The sequence below is a fragment of the Salvelinus alpinus genome, chromosome 26 (assembly GCF_045679555.1).
Source record: "Salvelinus alpinus chromosome 26, SLU_Salpinus.1, whole genome shotgun sequence".
NCBI classification, from domain to species: Eukaryota; Metazoa; Chordata; class Actinopteri; order Salmoniformes; family Salmonidae; genus Salvelinus; species Salvelinus alpinus.
Window position 1 is genome coordinate 44,083,675 of NC_092111.1, and position 20,904 is coordinate 44,104,578.

At 44.0% G+C, this 20,904-nt stretch overlaps 1 protein-coding gene across 1 annotated transcript in view; it reads left to right on the forward strand.

The window, feature by feature from the left end:
- LOC139555342 (CUB and sushi domain-containing protein 2-like) overlaps positions 1–20,904 on the forward strand; it is a 993,500-nt gene that overhangs the window by 602,719 nt on the left and 369,877 nt on the right. Inside the window, exons 27-28 of the mRNA XM_071369058.1 lie at positions 391–517; positions 18,722–18,924. Coding sequence (XP_071225159.1) covers positions 391–517; positions 18,722–18,924 — 330 coding nt within the window. The remainder of the gene's footprint in view (positions 1–390; positions 518–18,721; positions 18,925–20,904) is intronic.

Genomic DNA, 20,904 nt, shown 5'->3' on the forward strand with positions numbered 1-20,904 from the left:
TGTATAGCTGGGGAAGATGTTTCAGGAGATATGGTGTGTTGGGGGGCTGTCTGTATAGCTGGGGAAGATGTTTCAGGAGATATGGTGTGTTGGGGGGCCGTCTGTATAGCTGGGGAAGATGTGTTGGATATACGGTTGTAGAAGTGTTTTTTGTTATTGTGATGTTTGATGTTTTTTATTTTGTGGTAGAGGGAAAGGTGAGTATGGTACATGAATGCAGTACAGGAAATATTTTGGTGTTTTATTTTAAGGGGGAGGGGTGGTTGTGAGGTTTTAATGAAATGAGAATGTTTCATTAAAGAAAGACAAAAAGTCAAAGTCTCTCTCGCTCTCTCTCTCTGTCTCTCTCTCTCTGTCTCTATCTCTGTCTCTGTCTCTCTCTCTCTCTAGCGGAGTGTGGGGGGACCATCAAGGATGAGCCTACAGGTCGTATACTGTCTCCAGGTTACCCAGCTCCATATGAACATAACCTGCACTGTGTCTGGAGCATTGAAGCAGCCCCTGGAAGCACCATCGGGTCAGTACAAATCATCTCTCTCTTTCTCTCTTTCTTCCCATTCTTGTTTTCTTCTCCTCCCCTCTTCCTCATTCTACTCTTCCTCCCCCGACTCCTCTTCCTCATTATACTCTTCCTCCCCCTACTCCTCTTACTCATTATACTCTTCCTCCCCCGACTCCTCTTCCTCATCCTCCTCTTCCTCTTCATTGCTGTTTGTTAGGGTTGTTGATTCAGTGGTGGATGAAGGACATCACTTTTGAGTATTGGGCTTCACCTGAGGAATCTACAAGGCAGTGATCCATGTGTGTGTGCATTTGTTTGTGTTTGCGTGCGTGCATCTGTGTGTGTGTGTGTGTGCGTGTGTGTGTGTGTGTGTGTGTGTGTGTGTGTGTGTGTGTGTGTGTGTGTGTGTGTGAGTGACCTTCCTCCTCCTCTGGTGTTCTGAGTTAATGAGTGGACGGGTGTCCTCTGTAATAGTTTGACCCGCTGTAATTTGGTGTGAAATCTGTCCGCACAAGAGAGGGCCTGTAATTGGTCAGATGCTTTAATTGGGCTGTTTATCAGACACCTCACCCCCTTCCTCACCCCTCTATCCCTTTCTCTCTCCCCCTCACCACTCTCTCTCCCCCTTACCTCACCCCACTCTCCTCCCCTCTCCCCTCTCTCGCCCCTCTCTCCTCTCTCTATTCTCTCTATCCTTCTCTCTCTCTCCTCCTCTCTCCCCTCTCCCCTCTCTCCTCCCCTCTCCCCTCTCTCCTCCCCTCTACCCTCTCTCCTCCTCTCTCCCCTCTCCCCTCTCTCTCCCCTCTCCCCTCTCTCTCCCCTCTCTCATCCTCTTTCCCCTCTCTCCTCCTCTCTCCATTCTCTCTAGTCTCTCCTCTCTTCCCTCATGAGCAGGTCTCAGGTCCTGACAATTTTATTTTAAGCTTCATATTTGGTCTGCCATCATTGAGCAATAAGATAAGAGATTGTGTGTGTGTGTGTGTGTGTGTGTGTGTGTGTGTGTGTGTGTGTGTGTGTGTGTGTGTGTGTGTGTGTGTGTGTGTGTGTGTGTGTGTGTGTGTGTGTGTGTGTGTGTGTGTGTGTGTGTGTGTGTGTGTGTGTGTGTGTGTGTCTGAATCCTTACTTACGTGACAGTATGTAATATGAAATCAAAAAGGAGTTTAATTTGTCAGAGCTCAATATTTGCAATAAGAATATTGTTATGTTATATGTTGTGTTTCTTGAAAGAGACACAGAGAAAGAGAGATACAAAGACAACAAGGGAGAAAGGAGATATATAGAGAGAGGATATATATATAGAGAGGATATATATATAGAGAGGATATATATATAGAGAGGATATATATATAGAGAGAGGATATATATAGAGAGAGAGAGACGAGATATATATAGAGAGAGGATATATATATAGAGAGGAGATATAGACAGATAGGATATATATAGAGAGAGGAGATATACTGTATATATAGAGAGGAGATATAGACAGAGAGGATATATATATAGAGATATGATATATATATATAGAGAGAGGATATATACTGTATATATAGAGAGGAGATATATAGACAGAGAGGATATATATATAGAGATATGATATATACAGTGGGGAGAACAAGTATTTGATACACTGCCGATTTTGCAGGTTTTCCTACTTACAAAGCATGTAGAGGTCTGTCATTTTTATCATAGGTACACTTCAACTGTGAGAGACGGAATCTAAAACAAAAATCCAGAAAATCACATTGTATGATTTTTAAGTAATTAATTAGCATTTTATTGCATGACATAAGTATTTGATACATCAGAAAAGCAGAACTTAATATTTAGTACAGAAACCTTTGTTTGCAATTACAGAGATCATACGTTTCCTGTAGTTCTTGACCAGGTTTGCACACACTGCAGCAGGGATTTTGGCCCACTCCTCCATACAGACCTTCTCCAGATCCTTCAGGTTTCGGGGCTGTCGCTGGGCAATACGGACTTTCAGCTCCCTCCAAAGATTTTCTATTGGGTTCAGGGCTGGAGACTGGCTAGGCCACTCCGGGACCTTGAGATGCTTCTTACGGAGCCACTCCTTAGTTGCCCTGGCTGTGTGTTGCGGGTCGTTGTCATGCTGGAAGACCCAGCCACGACCCATCTTCAATGCTCTTACTGAGGGAAGGAGGTTGTTGGCCAAGATCTCGCGATACATGGCCCCATCCATCCTCCCCTCAATACGGTGCAGTCGTCCTGTCCCCTTTGCAGAAAAGCATCCCCAAAGAATGATGTTTCCACCTCCATGCTTCACGATTGGGATGGTGTTCTTGGGGCTGTACTCATCCTTCTTCTTCCTCCAAACACGGCAAGTGGAGTTTAGACCAAAAAGCTCTATTTTTGTCTCATCAGACCACATGACCTTCTCCCATTCCTCCTCTGGATCATCCAGATGGTCATTGGCAAACTTCAGACGGGCCTGGACATGCGCTGGCTTGAGCAGGGGGACCTTGCGTGCGCTGCAGTATTTTAATCCATGACGGCGTAATGTGTTACTAATGGTTTTCTTTGAGACTGTGGTCCCAGCTCTCTTCAGGTCATTGACCAGGTCCTGTCGTGTAGTTCTGGGCTGATCCCTCACGTTCCTCATGATCATTGATGCCCCACGAGGTGAGATCTTGCATGGAGCCCCAGACCGAGGGTGATTGACCGTCATCTTGAACTTCTTCCATTTTCTAATAATTGCGCCAACAGTTGTTGCCTTCTCACCAAGCTGCTTGCCTATTGTCCTGTAGCCCATCCCAGCCTTGTGCAGGTCTACAATTTTATCCCTGATGTCCTTACACAGCTTTCTGGTCTTGGCCATTGTGGAGAGGTTGGAGTCTGTTTGATTGAGTGTGTGGACAGGTGTCTTTTATACAGGTAATGAGTTCAAACAGGTGCAGTTAATACAGGTAATGAGTGGAGAACAGGAGGGCTTCTTAAAGTAAAACTAACAGGTCTGTGAGAGCCGGAATTCTTACTGGTTGGTAGGTGATCAAATACTTATGTCATGCAATAAAATGCAAATGAATTACTTAAAAATCATACAATGTGATTTTCTGGATTTTTGTTTTAGATTCCGCCTCTCACAGTTGAAGTGTACCTATGATAAAAATTACAGACCTCTACATGCTTTGTAAGTAGGAAAACCTGAAAAATCGGCAGTGTATCAAATACTTGTTCTCCCCACTGTATATATAGAGAGAGGATATATACTGTATATATAGAGAGGAGATATATAGACAGAGAGGATATATATATAGAGAGGAGATATATAGAGAGAGGAGATATATAGACAGATAGGATATATATATTGAGAGAGGATATAAAGACAGAGAGGATATATATATAGAGAGAGAGGAGATATAGACAGAGATTATATATATAGAGAGAGAGAGAGGAGAGAAAGACAGAGAGGATATATATATTGAGAGAGGATATAAAGACAGAGAGGATATATATATAGAGAGAGGAGAGAAAGACAGAGAGGATATATATATTGAGAGAGGATATAAAGACAGAGAGGATATATATATAGAGAGAGGATATAAAGACAGAGATGATATATATATAGAGAGGAGATATATAGAGAGAGGAGATATATAGACAGATAGGATATATTTATAGAGAGAGGAGAGAAAGACAGAGAGGATATATATACAGTGGGGAGAACAAGTATTTGATACACTGCCGATTTTGCAGGTTTTCCTACTTACAAAGCATGTAGAGGTCTGTAATTTTTTATCATAGGTACACTTCAACTGTGAGAGACGGAATCTAAAACAAAAATCCAGAAAATCACATTGTATGATTTTTAAGTAATTAATTTGCATTTTATTGCATGACATAAGTATTTGATCACCTACCAACCAGTAAGAATTCCGGCTCTCACAGACCTGTTAGTTTTTCTTTAAGAAGCCCTCCTGTTCTCCACTCATTACCTGTATTAACTGCACCTGTTTGAACTCGTTACCTGTATAAAAGACACCTGTCCACACACTCAATCAAACAGACTCCAACCTCTCCACAATGGCCAAGACCAGAGAGCTGTGTAAGGACATCAGGGATAAATTGTAGACCTGTACAAGGCTGGGATGGGCTACAGGACAATAGCCAAGCAGCTTGGTGAGAAGGCAACAACTGTTGGCACAATTATTAGAAAATGGAAGAAGTTCAAGATGACGGTCAATCACCCTCGGTCTGGGGCTCCATGCAAGATCTCACCTCGTGGGGCATCAATGATCATGAGGAATGTGAGGGATCAGCCCAGAACTACACGGAAGGACCTGGTCAATGACCTGAAGAGAGCTGGGACCACAGTCTCAAAGAAAACCATTAGTAACACACTACGCCGTCATGGATTAAAATCCTGCAGCGCACGCAAGGTCCCCCTGCTCAAGCCAGCGCATGTCCAGGCCCGTCTGAAGTTTGCCAATGACCATCTGGATGATCCAGAGGAGGAATGGGAGAAGGTCATGTGGTCTGATGAGACAAAAATAGAGCTTTTTGCTCTAAACTCCACTCGCCGTGTTTGGAGGAATAGAAGGATGAGTACAACCCCAAGAACACCATCCCAACCGTGAAGCATGGAGGTGGAAACATCATTCTTTGGGGATGCTTTTCTGCAAAGGGGACAGGACGACTGCACCGTATTGAGGGGAGGATGGATGGGGCCATGTATCGCGAGATCTTGACCAACAACCTCCTTCCCTCAGTAAGAGCATTGAAGATGGGTCGTGGCTGGGTCTTCCAGCATGACAACGACCCGAAACACACAGCCAGGGCAACTAAGGAGTGGCTCCGTAAGAAGCATCTCAAGGTCCTGGAGTGGCCTAGCCAGTCTCCAGACCTGAACCCAATAGAAAATCTTTGGAGGGAGCCGAAAGTCCGTATTGCCCAGCGACAGCCCCGAAACCTGAAGGATCTGGAGAAGGTCTGTATGGAGGAGTGGGCCAAAATCCCTGCTGCAGTGTGTGCAAACCTGGTCAAGAACTACAGGAAACGTATGATCTCTGTAATTGCAAACTAAGGTTTCTGTACCAAATATTCAGTTCTGCTTTTCTGATGTATCAAATACTTATGTCATGCAATAAAATGCAAATTAATTACTTAAAAATCATACAATGTGATTTTCTGGATTTTTGTTTTAGATTCCTTCTCTCACAGTTGAAGTGTACCTATGATAAAAATTACAGACCTCTACATGCTTTGTAAGTAGGAAAACCTGCAAAATTGTCAGTGTATCAAATACTTGTTCTCCCCACTGTATATTGAGAGAGGATATAAAGACAGAGAGGATATATATATAGAGAGAGAGGAGATATAGACAGAGATTATATATATATATATATATAGAGAGAGAGGAGAGAAAGACAGAGAGGATATATATATTGAGAGAGGATATAAAGACAGAGAGGATATATATATAGAGAGAGGAGATATATAGACAGAGAGGATATATATAGAGAGGAGATATATAGAGAGAGGAGATATATAGACAGAGAGGATATATATAGAGAGAGGATATAAAGTCAGAGATGATATATATATAGAGAGGAGATATATAGAGAGATGATATATATAGAGAGGAGATATATAGAGAGAGGAGATATATATAGAGAGGAGATATATAGAGAGAAGATATATATAGAGAGAAGATATATATAGAGAGGAGATATATAGAGAGAGGAGAGAAAGACAGAGAGGATATATATATATTGAGAGAGGATATAAAGACAGAGAGGATATATATATAGAGAGAGAGGAGATATAGACAGAGATTATATATATATATATATAGAGAGAGAGAGGAGAGAAAGACAGAGAGGATATATATATTGAGAGAGGATATAAAGACAGAGAGGATATATATATAGAGAGATGAGATATATAGACAGAGAGGATATATATAGAGAGGAGATATATAGAGAGAGGAGATATATAGACAGAGAGGATATATATAGAGAGAGGATATAAAGTCAGAGATGATATATATATAGAGAGGAGATATATAGAGAGAGGATATATATAGAGAGGAGATATATAGAGAGAGGAGATATATAGAGAGAGGAGATATATAGAGAGAAGATATATATAGAGAGAAGATATATATAGAGAGGAGAGAAAGACAGAGAGGATATATATATATTGAGAGAGGAGAGAAAGACAGAGAGGATATATATATATAGAGAGAGGAGATATAGACAGAGAGGATATATATATATATATAGAGAGAGAGGAGAGAAAGACAGAGAGGATATATATATAGAGAGAGAGGAGATATAGACAGAGATTATATATATATATATATAGAGAGAGAGGAGAGAAAGACAGAGAGGATATATATATTGAGAGAGGATATAAAGACAGAGAGGATATATATATATAGAGAGAGAGAGGAGAGAAAGACAGAGAGGATATATATATTGAGAGAGGATATAAAGACAGAGAGGATATATATATAGAGAGAGGATATAAAGACAGAGAGGATATATATATATATAAAGAGAGGAGATATAGACAGAGATTATATATATATATATATATATAGAGAGAGAGGAGAGAAAGACAGAGAGGATATATATATATAGAGAGAGGAGATATAGACAGAGAGGATATATATATATATAGAGAGAGAGGAGAGAAAGACAGAGAGGATATATATATAGAGAGAGAGGAGATATAGACAGAGATTATATATATATATATATAGAGAGAGAGGAGAGAAAGACAGAGAGGATATATATATTGAGAGAGGATATAAAGACAGAGAGGATATATATATATAGAGAGAGAGAGGAGAGAAAGACAGAGAGGATATATATATTGAGAGAGGATATAAAGACAGAGAGGATATATATATAGAGAGAGGATATAAAGACAGAGAGGATATATATATATAGAGAGAGGAGATATAGACAGAGATTATATATATATATATATAGAGAGAGGAGAGAAAGACAGAGAGGATATATATAGAGAGAGAGGAGATATAGACAGAGAGTATATATATATAGAGAGAGGGGTACTGACAAGTTCCAGACCACTAGTATAGTTTTATTAGAATTATTTTCCATCGCTCATTCACTGCATTAAATTTGAAGTATGCACACAAACACACACACACACACACACACACACACACACACACACACACACACACACACACACACACACACACACACACACACACACACACACACACACACACACACACACACACACACACACACACACACACAGTGTAGGTGGAGGAGGAGAAAATTGAGGAGGAGGAGGAGAAGATTGAGGAGGAGGAGGAGGGGGAGAAGATTGAGGAGGAGAAGGAGGGGGAGGAGGAGATTGAGGAGGAGAAGATTTAGGAGGAGGAGGAGGAGGAGGAGAAGATTGAGGAGGAGAAGATTGAAGAGGAGAAGGAAGAGGAGGAGGGGGAGGAGGAGGAGGAGATTGAGGAGGAGAAGATTGAGGAGGAGAAGATTGAGGAGGAGAAGATTGAGGAGGAGGAGGAGAAGATTGAGGAGGAGGAGGAGGAGAAGATTGAGGAGGAGGAGGAGAAGATTGAGGAGGAGGAGGAGGAGAAGATTGAGGAGGAGGAGGAGGAGGTAGAGAAGATTGAGGAGGAGGGGGAGGGGGAGGAGGAGGAGGAGATTGAGGAGGAGAAGATTGAGGAGGAGGAGGAGAAGATTGAGGAGGAGGAGGAGGAGAAGATTGAGGAGGAGGAGGAGGAAGCGGAGAAGATTGAGGAGGAGGAGGCTGGCTCAGTTGGCTCCGTGTGGCTCAGTTGGTAGAGCATGGCGCTTGCAACGCCAGGGTTGTGGGTTCATTCCCCACGGGGGGACCAGGATGAATATGTATGAACTTTCCAATTTGTAAGTCGCTCTGGGTAAGAGCGTCTGCTAAATGACTTAAATGTATATGTAAATGTAAGATTGAGGAGGAGGAGGAGGAGGAGGAGGAGGAGGAGGAGATTGAGGAGGAGGGGGAGGAGATTGAGGAGGAGAAGATTGAGGAGGAGGAGGAGGAGAAGATTGAGGAGGAGAAGAGAGAGGAGGAGGAGAAGGAGGAGAATATTGAGGAGGAGGAGGAGGTAGAGAAGATTGAGGAGGAGGAGGAGGAGGTAGAGAAGATTGAGGAGGAGGAGGAGGATGAGGAGGAGAAGATTGAGGAGGAGGAGGAGGAGGGGGAGGAGGAGGAGATTGAGGAGGAGAAGATTGAGGAGGAAGAGGAGGAGGAGAAGATTGAGGATGAGGAGGAGGATGAGAAGATTGAGGAGGAGGTCGAGGAGGAGAAGATTGAGGAGGAGGAGGAGGTAGAGAAGATTGAGGAGGAGGAGGACGAGAAGATTGAGGAGGAGGAGGAGGAGGAGAATATTGAGGAGGAGGAGGAGGAGGAGAATATTGAGGAGGAGGATGAGGAGGAGGAGAAGATTGATGAGGAGGAGGAGGAGGAGGAGGAGGATAGAGGAGGAGAAGATTGAGGAGGAGAAGGAGGAGGGGGAGGAGGAGGGGGAGGAGGAGGAGATTGAGGAGGAGAAGATTGAGGAGGAGGAGATTGAGGAGGAGAAGATTGAGGAGGAGAAGATTGAGGAGGAGGAGGAGGAGGAGGAGGAGGAGGAGGAGGAGGATGAGAAAATTGAGGAGGAGGAGGAGGGGGAGGAGGAGAAGATTGAGGAGGAGAAGATTGAGGAGGAGGAGGAGGAGGAGGAGGAGAAGATTGAGGAGGAGAAGATTGAGGAGGAGGAGGGGGAGGAGAAGATTGAGGAGGAGAAGATTGAGGAGGAGGGGGAGGGGGAACAGGAGGACATATGTGGTTGTACAGGGATGGAGGTGTTGAAGGGGAGACAGAGCAGATAATAACTGTTGGACAGTGAAGAAGTGAGAAGTGAGTCTGTTTTGTAGAGTACAGGCTTTGACTCATTGGTTCAGGAGTGTTACAGTGAGTCTGGTTTGAGTAGGAGGTGCTCAGACACGAGGTAGAAGTGAGGAAGGAGGGATTCAGTGATGAAGGATATTGTTCACCTCTTTCATCTCCTCGGATCCCTCTTTTATGTTCACCAAAGGTGATGATGATCCGGCAACACTCCCTAAACACACACACACACACACACACACACACACACACACACACACACACACACACACACACACACACACACACACACACACACACACACACCACAACCCAACGCACGAACACACACACATATGCAAACAGACACGCACGCACACACACATACACACCCGATGCAGTCTTTTCACAGCAAGGATTAGCAATCCCATAATCCCTAGCGCCTGAGCAAGCTTTGCACAGCTGAGAACCGGCTCAGAGGATCCGGAGAGGGCGGATCATCTCTAGACGTGTGTGTGTGTGTGTGTGTGTGTGTGTGTGTGTGTGTGTGTGTGTGTGTGTGTGTGTGTGTGTGTGTGTGTGTGTGTGTGTGTGTGTGTGTGTGTGTGTGTGTGTGTGTGTGTGGTTGCTGTGTGTGTGTGTATGTGTGTGTGTGTCTGGTTGCGGTTTGTGTGTGGATGTGTGTGTGTGTCTGGTTGCTGTGTGTGTGTGTTTGTGTGGATGTGTGTGTGTGTCTGGTTGCTGTGTGTGTGTCTGGTTGCTCTATGTGTGTGTGTGTGTGTGTGTTTGTGTGTGTGTGTGTGTATTGGCGTACATGTTGCCTCCCTTCTTTCTACAGTTACTGTAAAATGCATGATTTGATTGAACCATTGTGTAAAGAGGGGGAAAGAGCTCTCCTCACATCAGACAGGAACATCATTATCCGTCTGGTCCTCTGGAATGTTCCACCAGGAGAACAACAGGAGGCCGATCCATTATTCATTATGCTCTATGCTCTGTACGGGTTTCCTTTACCACTCTTTCTGCAAACCGAGAAATGGAATATCTCTCTCTGTCTCTCTCTGTTTCTGTCTCTGTCTCTCACTCTCTCTCCCTCTCTCTCTCTCTCTCTCTCTCTCTCTCTCTCTCTCTCTCTCTCAATTCAATTCAATTCAATTCAAGGGGCTTTATTGGCATGGGAAACATGTGTTAACATTGCCAAAGCAAGTGAGGTAGATAATATACAAAAGTGAAATAAACAATAAAAATTAACAGTAAACATTACACATACAGAAGTTTCAAAACAATAAAGACATTACAAATGTCATATTATATATATACAGTGTTGTAACAATGTACAAATGGTTAAAGCACACAAGTTATAATAAATAAACATAAATATGGGTTGTATTTACAATGGTGTTTGTTCTTCACTGGTTGCCCTTTTCTTGTGGCAACAGGTCACAAATCTTGCTGCTGTGATGTCACACTGTGTATTTCACCCAGTAGATATGGGAGTTTATCAAAAATGGGTTTGTTTTCTAATTCTTTGTGGATCTGTGTAATCTGAGGGAAATATGTGTCTCTAATATGGTCATACATTTGGCAGGAGTTTAGGAAGTGCAGCTCAGTTTCCACCTCATTTTGTGGGCAGTGGGCACATAGCCTGTCTTCTCTTGAGAGCCATGTCTGCCTACGGCGGCCTTTCTCAATAGCAAGGCTATGCTCACTGAGTCTGTACATAGTCAAAGCTTTCCTTAAGTTTGGGTCAGTCACAGTGGTCAGGTATTCTGCCACTGTGTACTCTCTGTTTAGGGCCAAATAGCATTCTAGTTTGCTCAGTTTTTTCAGTAATTCTTTCCAATGTGTCAAGACATTATCTTTTAGTTTTTTCATGATTTGGTTGGGTCTAATTGTGTTGCTTTTTTGGGCAGTGTGTACAAGGTTTAGTAATCATTTCATATTAGGTGGCTGTAGAATTTAACGTATAATTTAATTTAAAAGAGAAATGGATTTTGTGTGTGTGTGGAATTTTTTTCTGGATTTTGATTATTAGCGGGAATCTGCTTAATTGTGCTCTGCCATGTGCCGGAGAGGTGTCCAACTCGCGATAGCGCGTGACAAAGAAATTCCAGAAAATCGCAATAAACTGATATAAACTGCTATAAGTCGGTTTAAATTAACTACCTTATGAAGTTTTTAAGACAAAAATCAAATTAAATCAGAGCCGGAGATATAGAACTGCTAAAACGAAAGCTTTTCAGGACGCCATGCTGATGTCCCTCCTGCGTCAGGCCCCCCGTTGAAAAGGTCGGACCTTCCGTTCCAAGAGGTTTTATAGTGCCCCAGATGGTGCAATCGACTCCATTCAAATTCTCACTGCTTACTGACATCTAGGGGAAGGCGTATGCAGTGCATGTAGCCCCATAGCTTACATGGGAATTTATAAACTGACCCTAGAACAGAGACCTCGATTTCAGAAATCTCACTTCCTGACAGGAAGTGTGCTGCAGAATGAGTTCTGTTTCACTCAGAGAAATAATTCTAACGGTTTTAGAAACTAGAGAGTGTTTTCTATCCAATAGTAATAATAATATGCATATTGTACGAGCAATAATTGAGTACGAGGCAGTTTAATTTGGGAACGAATTTTTACAAAGTGAAAACAGCACCGCCTATTGAGAAAATGTTAATTATTTGGTGTTTTACATTGTACACAGAGTCTCAATTTGGTCTTCATCCCATTTTGTGAATTCTTGGTTGGTGAACCCAAACCTCACAACCATATTTGATTTGACGAATTTGATGTTCCTTTCGATGATGTAGAAGGCCCTTCTTGCCTTGTCTCTCAAATCGTTAACAGCTTTGTGGAAGTTACCTGTGGCGCTGATGTTTAGGCTGAGGTGTGTGTTTTTTTTTGTGTGCTCTAAGGAAATGGTGTCTAGATGGAATTTGTATTTGTTGTCTTGGCAACTGGAACAGCATTATTTTGGTCTTACTGAGATTTACTGTCAGGGCCCAGGTCTGTCAGGGCCCAGGTCTGTCAGGGCCCAGGTCTGTCAGGGCCCAGGTCTGTCAGGGCCCAGCTCTGTCAGGGCCCAGGTCTGTCAGAATCTGTGCAGAATATATAGGTGCTGCTGTAGGCCCTCCTTGGTTGGGGACAGAAGTACCAGATCATCAGCAAACAGTAGATGTTTGACGTCAGCTTCTAGTATGTTGAAGAGGGTGAGCCTCAAGCTGCAACCCTGTGCCATGGTTTTCCCTCCAACACCGCTTTCCATCAATTTGAAAAGCAGACCCTCATGCCAAATTGAGTCAAAATCTTTTTTGAAATCAACAATGCATGAGAAGACTTTGCAGGGCGAATACGTGATCTGTCTTATGGTAATTTGGTAAAAAGACAATTTGACATTTGCTCAGTACATTGATTTCACTGAGGAAATATACGAGTCTGCTGTTAATGATAATGCAGAGGATTTTCCCAATGTTGCTGTGCATATCCCACGGTAGTTATTGGGGTCTCTCTCCACACACACACACATACACACACACACACACACACACACACACACACACACACACACACACACACACACACACACACACACACACACACACACACACACACACACACACACACACACACACCGCCAGCCCCAAGCTGATATAGAGACAGCCCAGGCAGACTCACTGATCTATAGTGTTCAGTCATTCACATACATAGACACACTGTCTTTACCTCAAAGCCAGTGGCATGTTGTTGGTAAAGATTTCAGAAAAATTCCACAGAAAATCTGAACGAATTCACTTAACTGAGTATACTAGGCCATGGTACTGAGTATTAGCCATTTGTATGTGTGTGTGTGTGTGTGTGTGTGTGTGTGTGTGTGTGTGTGTGTGTGTGTGTGTGTGTGTGTGTGTGTGTGTGTGTGTGTGTGTGTGTGTGTGTGTGTGTGTGTGTGTGTGTGTGTGTGTGTGTGTGTGTGTGTGTGTGTGTGTTTGCATGTGTGTGGGGGTGTGTGTGTGTGTGTGTGTGTGTGTGTGTGTGTGTGTGGTAGTCTGGTGACAATGGTAGAGCTTCCATTACCAGCGTGTTCCATTCACTAAAGGGATTACCAGGAACATCTTCCCCTGCCTTTATGTGTCCCTGTCATTTCAGTCTGCTTACATTACATCTGCCGCCAACCGACCACCTGCAGTTGCATTACGACTTAAAATGTTGACAGTGCTCAGAAACAACTTCGAGTTGAAGTGGAGTCTATACGGGGTTGAGGTGGAGCCTAAATGGGGTTGAGGTGGAGCCTAAACGGGGTTGAGGTGGAGCCTAAATGGGGTTGAGGCGGAGCCTAAACGGGGTTGAGGTGGAGCCTAAATTGGGTTGAGGTGGAGCCTAAATGGGGTTGAGGTGGAGCCTAAACGGGGTTGAGGTGGAGCCTAAATGGGGTTGAGGCGGAGCCTAAATGGGGTTGAGGTGGAGCCTAAACGGGGTTGAGGTGGAGCCTAAACGGGGTTGCGGTGGAGTCTATACGGGGTTGAGGTGGAGTCTATACAGGGTTGAGGCGGAGTCTAAATGGGGTTGAGGTGGAGCCTAAATGGGGTTGAGGTGGAGCCTAAATGTTGAAATCACATGAGGGGAACAGGGAGAAAAGTATGAAAAATGTAACTCTGCCATTATTTACATTATTCCACCAGGTGAACAGTTTGCTCACCCTTTGTGTTACCAATTAGACGTAGCTGTTGTCCACTCTCTATAAGAACACGTACACATACTCAAGTTAAAGTGGCAATATGTCACTATTTGGCCAACCTGAGCAAATGCACATAGAAATGTGAGTTCTAGATCTGTCATTCTGCTTGACAGCACGTCTAAGAAGCGGTAGATCTGCTCTATGAGCGCTATTTCTATACTTCCCTTTCTTAAGTTTTGTTTATGCGTCTTTTACTTTCGGTTTTGTTCCCCAGCTTCAAACAGAGGAGACAACAATGTTTTGGTCTATTTCACTTGCCATGCCAAGAAAGCTCTTTGAATATACCTATCATCTGTTACATCTGCTTGATTTGACCTAAATCATCACCTGTGGTATGTCTCTCTGTGTCTCTACCTCATCACCTGTGGTCTGTCTCTCTGTCTCTCTACCTCATCACCTGTGGTCTGTCTCTCTGTCTCTCTACCTCATCACCTGTGGTCTGTCTCTCTTTCTCTCTACCTCATCACCTGTGGTCTGTCTCTCTGTCTCTCTACCTCATCACCTGTGGTCTGTCTCTCTACCTCATCACCTGTGGTCTGTCTCTCTGTCTCTCTACCTCATCACCTGTGGTCTGTCTCTCTACCTCATCACCTGTGGTCTGTCTCTCTGTCTCTCATCACCTGTGGTCTGTCTCTCTGTCTCTCTACCTCATCACCTGTGGTCTGTCTCTCTTTCTCTCTACCTCATCACCTGTGGTCTGTCTCTCTTTCTCTCTACCTCATCACCTGTGGTATGTCTCTTTGTCTCTCTACCTCATCACCTGTGGTCTGTCTCTTTGTCTCTCTACCTCATCACCTGTGGTCTGTCTCTCTGTCTCTCTACCTCATCACCTGTGGTCTGTCTCTCTTTCTCTCTACCTCATCACCTGTGGTCTGTATCTCTGTCTCTCTGTCTCTCTACCTCATCACCTGTGGTCTGTCTCTCTGTCTCTCTACCTCATCACCTGTGGTCTGTCTCTCTGTCTCTCTACCTCATCACCTGTGGTCTGTCTCTCTGTCTCTCTACCTCATCACCTGTGGTCTGTCTCTCTGTCTCTCTGTCTCTCTACCTCATCACCTGTGGTCTGTCTCTCTGTCTCTCTACCTCATCACCTGTGGTCTGTCTCTCTGTCTCTCTACCTCATCACCTGTGGTATGTCTCTCTGTCTCTCTACCTCATCACCTGTGGTCTGTCTCTCTGTCTCTCTACCTCATCACCTGTGGTCTGTCTCTCTACCTCATCACCTGTGGTCTGTCTCTCTGTCTCTCTGTCTCTCTACCTCATCACCTGTGGTCTGTCTCTCTGTCTCTCTACCTCATCACCTGTGGTCTGTCTCTCTGTCTCTCTACCTCATCACCTGTGGTCTGTCTCTCTGTCTCTCTACCTCATCACCTGTGGTCTGTCTCTCTGTCTCTCTACCTCATCACCTGTGGTCTGTCTCTCTGCCACTCTACCTCATCACCTGTCGTCTGTCTCTCTGTGTCTCTACCTCATCACCTGTGGTATGTCTCTCTGTCTCTCTACCTCATCACCTGTGGTCTGTCTCTCTTTCTCTCTACCTCATCACCTGTGGTCTGCCTCTCTGTCTCGCTGTCTCTCTACCTCATCACCTGTGGTCTGTCTCTCTGTCTCTCTACCTCATCACCTGTGGTCTGTCTCTCTTTCTCTCTACCTCATCACCTGTGGTCTGTCTCTCTGTCTCTCTGTGTCTCTACCTCATCACCTGTGGTCTGTCTCTCTGTCTCTCTACCTCATCACCTGTGGTCTGTCTCTCTTTCTCTCTACCTCATGACCTGTGGTCTGTCTCTCTTTCTCTCTACCTCATCACCTGTGGTATGTCTCTCTGTCTCTCTACCTCATCACCTGTGGTCTGTCTCTAGCAGCTGCTGTTCATTTATAAATGTGGCTTAATTAAATAACCTCCATGATGTCCCTTTAGTGTCCACACACACAGACACACACACACACACACACACACACACACACACACACACACACACACACACACACACACACACACACACACACACACACACACACACACACACACACACACACACACACACACACACACACACACACACACACACACACACACACACACACTGTATTGGAGTGATGAGAGACTCAGCTGGTAATGTAGTGGAGTGATGAGAGACTCAGCTGGTAATGTAGTGGAGTGATGAGAGACTCCAGCTGGTAATGTAGTGGAGTGATGAGAGACTCAGCTGGTAATGTAGTGGAGTAATGAGAGACTCAGCTGGTAATGTAGTGGAGTGATGAGAGACTCAGCTGGTAATGTAGTGGAGTAATGAGAGACTCAGCTGGTAATGTAGTGGAGTGATGAGAGACTCCAGCTGGTAATGTAGTGGAGTGATGAGAGACTCAGCTGGTAATGTAGTGGAGTAATGAGAGACTCAGCTGGTAATGTAGTGGAGTGATGAGAGACTCAGCTGGTAATGTATTGGAGTAATGAGAGACTCAGCTGGTAATGTAGTGGAGTGATGAGAGACTCAGCTGGTAATGTAGTGGAGTAATGAGAGACTCAGCTGGTAATGTAGTGGAGTGATGAGAGACTCAGCTGGTAATGTATTGGAGTAATGAGAGACTCAGCTGGTAATTTAGTGGAGTGATGAGAGACTCAGCTGGTAATGTAGTGGAGTGATGAGAGACTCAGCTGGTAATGTAGTGGAGTAATGAGAGACTCAGCTGGTAATGTAGTGGAGTGATGAGAGACTCCAGCTGGTAATGTAGTGGAGTGATGAGAGACTCAGCTGGTAATGTAGTGGAGTAATGAGAGACTCAGCTGGTAATGTAGTGGAGTCATGAGAGACTCAGCTGGTAATGTAGTGGAGTGATGAGAGACTCCAGCTGGTAATGTAGTGGAGTAATGAGAGACTCAGCTGGTAATGTAGTGGAGTAATGAGAGACTCAGCTTGTAATGTAGTGGAGTGATGAGAGACTCAGCTGGTAATGTAGTGGAGTGATGAGAGACTCAGCTGGTAATGTAGTGGAGTAATGAGAGACTCAGCTGGTAATGTATTGGAGTAATGAGAGACTCAGCTGGTAATGTAGTGGAGTAATGAGAGACTCAGCTGGTAATGTAGTGGAGTAATGAGAGACTCAGCTGGTAATGTAGTGGAGTGATGAGAGACTCAGCTGGTAATGTATTGGAGTGATGAGAGACTCCAGCTGGTAATGTATTGGAGTGATGAGAGACTCAGCTGGTAATGTAGTGGAGTGATGAGAGACTCAGCTGGTAATGTAGTGGAGTGATGAGAGACTCAGCTGGTAATGTAGTGGAGTAATGAGAGACTCAGCTGGTAATGTAGTGGAGTAATGAGAGACTCAGCTGGTAATGTAGTGGAGTGATGAGAGACTCAGCTGGTAATGTAGTGGAGTGATGAGAGACTCCAGCTGGTAATGTATTGGAGTGATGAGAGACTCAGCTGGTAATGTATTGGAGTGATGAGAGACTCCAGCTGGTAATGTATTGGAGTGATGAGAGACTCAGCTGGTAATGTAGTGGAGTGATGAGAGACTCAGCTGGTAATGTAGTGGAGTGATGAGAGACTCCAGCTGGTAATGTAGTGGAGTGATGAGAGACTCCAGCTGGTAATGTAGTGGAGTAATGAGAGACTCAGCTGGTAATGAAGTGGAGTGATGAGAGACTCAGCTGGTAATTTAGTGGAGTGATGAGAGACTCAGCTGGTAATGTAGTGGAGTGATGAGAGACTCAGCTGGTAATGTAGTGGAGTGATGAGAGACTCGGCTGTTTGAAAGATGGATGAAGAGACAAGTGTTACAGTCAGAATCTCCACTCCTCTCCTTTGCTTCTCACCTATCTCCTAGGTAACTCTCCACTTCTACTCTCCTCTCCTCCTCCACTTTCCTTCTCATCTATCTCCTTGCTACCTCCCCACGTCTCCTCTTCTCCTCCTCTCCTTTCCTTCTCACCTATCTTCTAGGTAACTCTCCACTTCTCCTCCTCTCCTTTCCTTCTCACCTATATCCTAGGTAACTCTCTACTTCTCCTCCTCTCCTCCTCTCCTTTGCTTCTCACCTATTTCCTAGGTAACTTTCCATTTCTACTCTCCTCTCCTCCTCCACTTTCCTTCTCATCTATCTCCTTGCTACCTCCCCACGTCTCCTCTTCTCCTCCTCTCCTTTCCTTCTCACCTATCTTCTAGGTAACTCTCCACTTCTCCTCCTCTCCTTTCCTTCTCACCTATCTCCTTGCTACCTCCCCACCTCTCCTCTTCTCCTCCTCTCCTTTCATTCTCACCTATCTCCTAGGCAACTTCCACTTCTCCTCCTCTCCTTCTCACCTATCTCCTAGGTAACTCTCCACTTCTCCTCCTCTCCTCCTCTCCTTTGCTTCTCACCTATCTCCTAGATAACTCTCCACTTCTCCTCCTCTCCTTTGCTTCTCACCTATCTCCTAGGTAATTCTCCACTTCTTCTCTCCTCTCTGACTCTCCTCCTCCACTTTCCTTCTCATCTATCTCCTTGCTACCACCCCACCTCTCCTCTTCTCCACCTGTCCTTTCCTTCTCATCTGCCCTCCATATATTTCCTCTCTTCCTCCGTATCCATGTCTTCCTCTCTTCCCCTCTACCACATGACTAACCTCCACTTCCTCTCTCCATAGTCTCCACTTCCTGGTATTTCATACGGAGGAGGTTCACGATGTGTTGCGTATCTGGGACGGTCCCCAGGACGGAGGGGTCCTCCTGAGGGAGCTCAGCGGCTCGACCCTTCCTCCTGACGCCCACAGCACCTTCAACGCCATCAGCCTCCAGTTCACCACCGACTTCTTCACATCCAAACAGGGCTTCGCTCTGCAGTTCTCTGGTAAGTAGGGATAGAGTCTCTGTGTGTGTCAAGGTGTAGTGGAGGGAGGTTTGTGGAGTCGTGTGTATGTGGCGGGGAAGTGGTTGTATCTGCTCCTCTTTACAGGCTGTATAAATCCATATAGAACGTCTCTGCTCATCTTTACAGGCTCTATAAATCCATATAGAACGTCTCTGTTCATCTTTACAGGCTGTATAAATCCATATAGAACGTCTCTGCTCATCTTTACAGGCTGTATAAATCCATATAGAACGTCTCTGTTCATCTTTACAGGCTGTATAAATCCATATAGAACGTCTCTGTTCATCTTTACAGGCTGTATAAATCCATATAGAACGTCTCTGTTCATCTTTACAGGCTGTATAAATCCATATAGAACGTCTCTGTTCATCTTTACAGGCTGTATAAATCCATATAGAACGTCTCTGTTCATCTTTACAGGCTGTATAAATCCATATAGAACGTCTCTGTTCATCTTTACAGGCTGTATAAATCCATATAGAACGTCTCTGCTCATCTTTACAGGCTGTATAAATCCATATAGAACGTCTCTGTTCCTCTTTACAGGCTGTATAAATCCATATAGAACGTCTCTGTTCATCTTTACAGGCTGTATAAATCCATATAGAACGTCTCTGCTCATCTTTACAGGCTGTATAAATCCATATAGAACGTCTCTGCTCATCTTTACAGGCTGTATAAATCCATATAGAACGTCTCTGTTCATCTTTACAGGCTGTATAAATCCATATAGAACGTCTCTGCTCATCTTTACAGGCTGTATAAATCCATATAGAACGTCTCTGTTCCTCTTTACAGGCTGTATAAATCCATATAGAACGTCTCTGTTCATCTTTACAGGCTGTATAAATCCATATAGAACGTCTCTGTTCATCTTTACAGGCTGTATACATCCATATAGAACGTCTCTGCTCCTCTTTACAGGCTGTATAAATCCATATAGAACGTCTCTGCTCATCTTTACAGGCTGTATAAATCCATATAGAACGTCTCTGCTCATCTTTACAGGCTGTATAAATCCATATAGAACGTCTCTGCTCATCTTTACAGGCTGTATAAATGCATATAGAACGTCTCTGCTCATCTTTACAGGCTGTATAAATCCATATAGAACGTCTCTGTTCCTCTTTACAGGCTGTATAAATCCATATAGAACGTCTCTGTTCATCTTTACAGGCTGTATAAATCCATATAGAATGTCTCTGCTCATCTTTACAGGCTGTATACATCCATATAGAACGTCTCTGCTCATCTTTACAGGCTGTATAAATCCATATAGAACGTCTCTGTTCATCTTTACAGGCTGTATACATCCATATAGAACGTCTCTGTTCATCTTTACAGGCTGTATAAATCCATATAGAACGTCTCTGCTCTTCTTTACAGGCTGTATACATCCATATAGAACGTCTCTGCTCATCTTTACAGGCTGTATAAATCCATATAGAACGTCTCTGCTCATCTTTACAGGCTGTATAAATCCATATAGAACGTCTCTGCTCATCTTTACAGGCTGTATACATCCATATAGAACGTCTCTGCTCCTCTTTACAGGCTGTATAAATCCATATAGAACGTCTCTGTTCATCTTTACAGGCTGTATAAATCCATATAGAACGTCTCTGCTCATCTTTACAGGCTGTATAAATCCATATAGAACGTCTCTGTTCCTCTTTACAGGCTGTATAAATCCATATAGAACGTCTCTGCTCCTCTTTACAGGCTGTATAAATCCATATAGAACGTCTCTGCTCATCTTTACAGGCTGTATAAATCCATATAGAACGTCTCTGCTCATCTTTACAGGCTGTATAAATCCATATAGAACGTCTCTGCTCATCTTTACAGGCTGTATAAATCCATATAGAACGTCTCTGCTCATCTTTACAGGCTGTATAAATCCATATAGAACGTCTCTGCTCCTCTTTACAGGCTGTATAAATCCATATAGAACGTCTC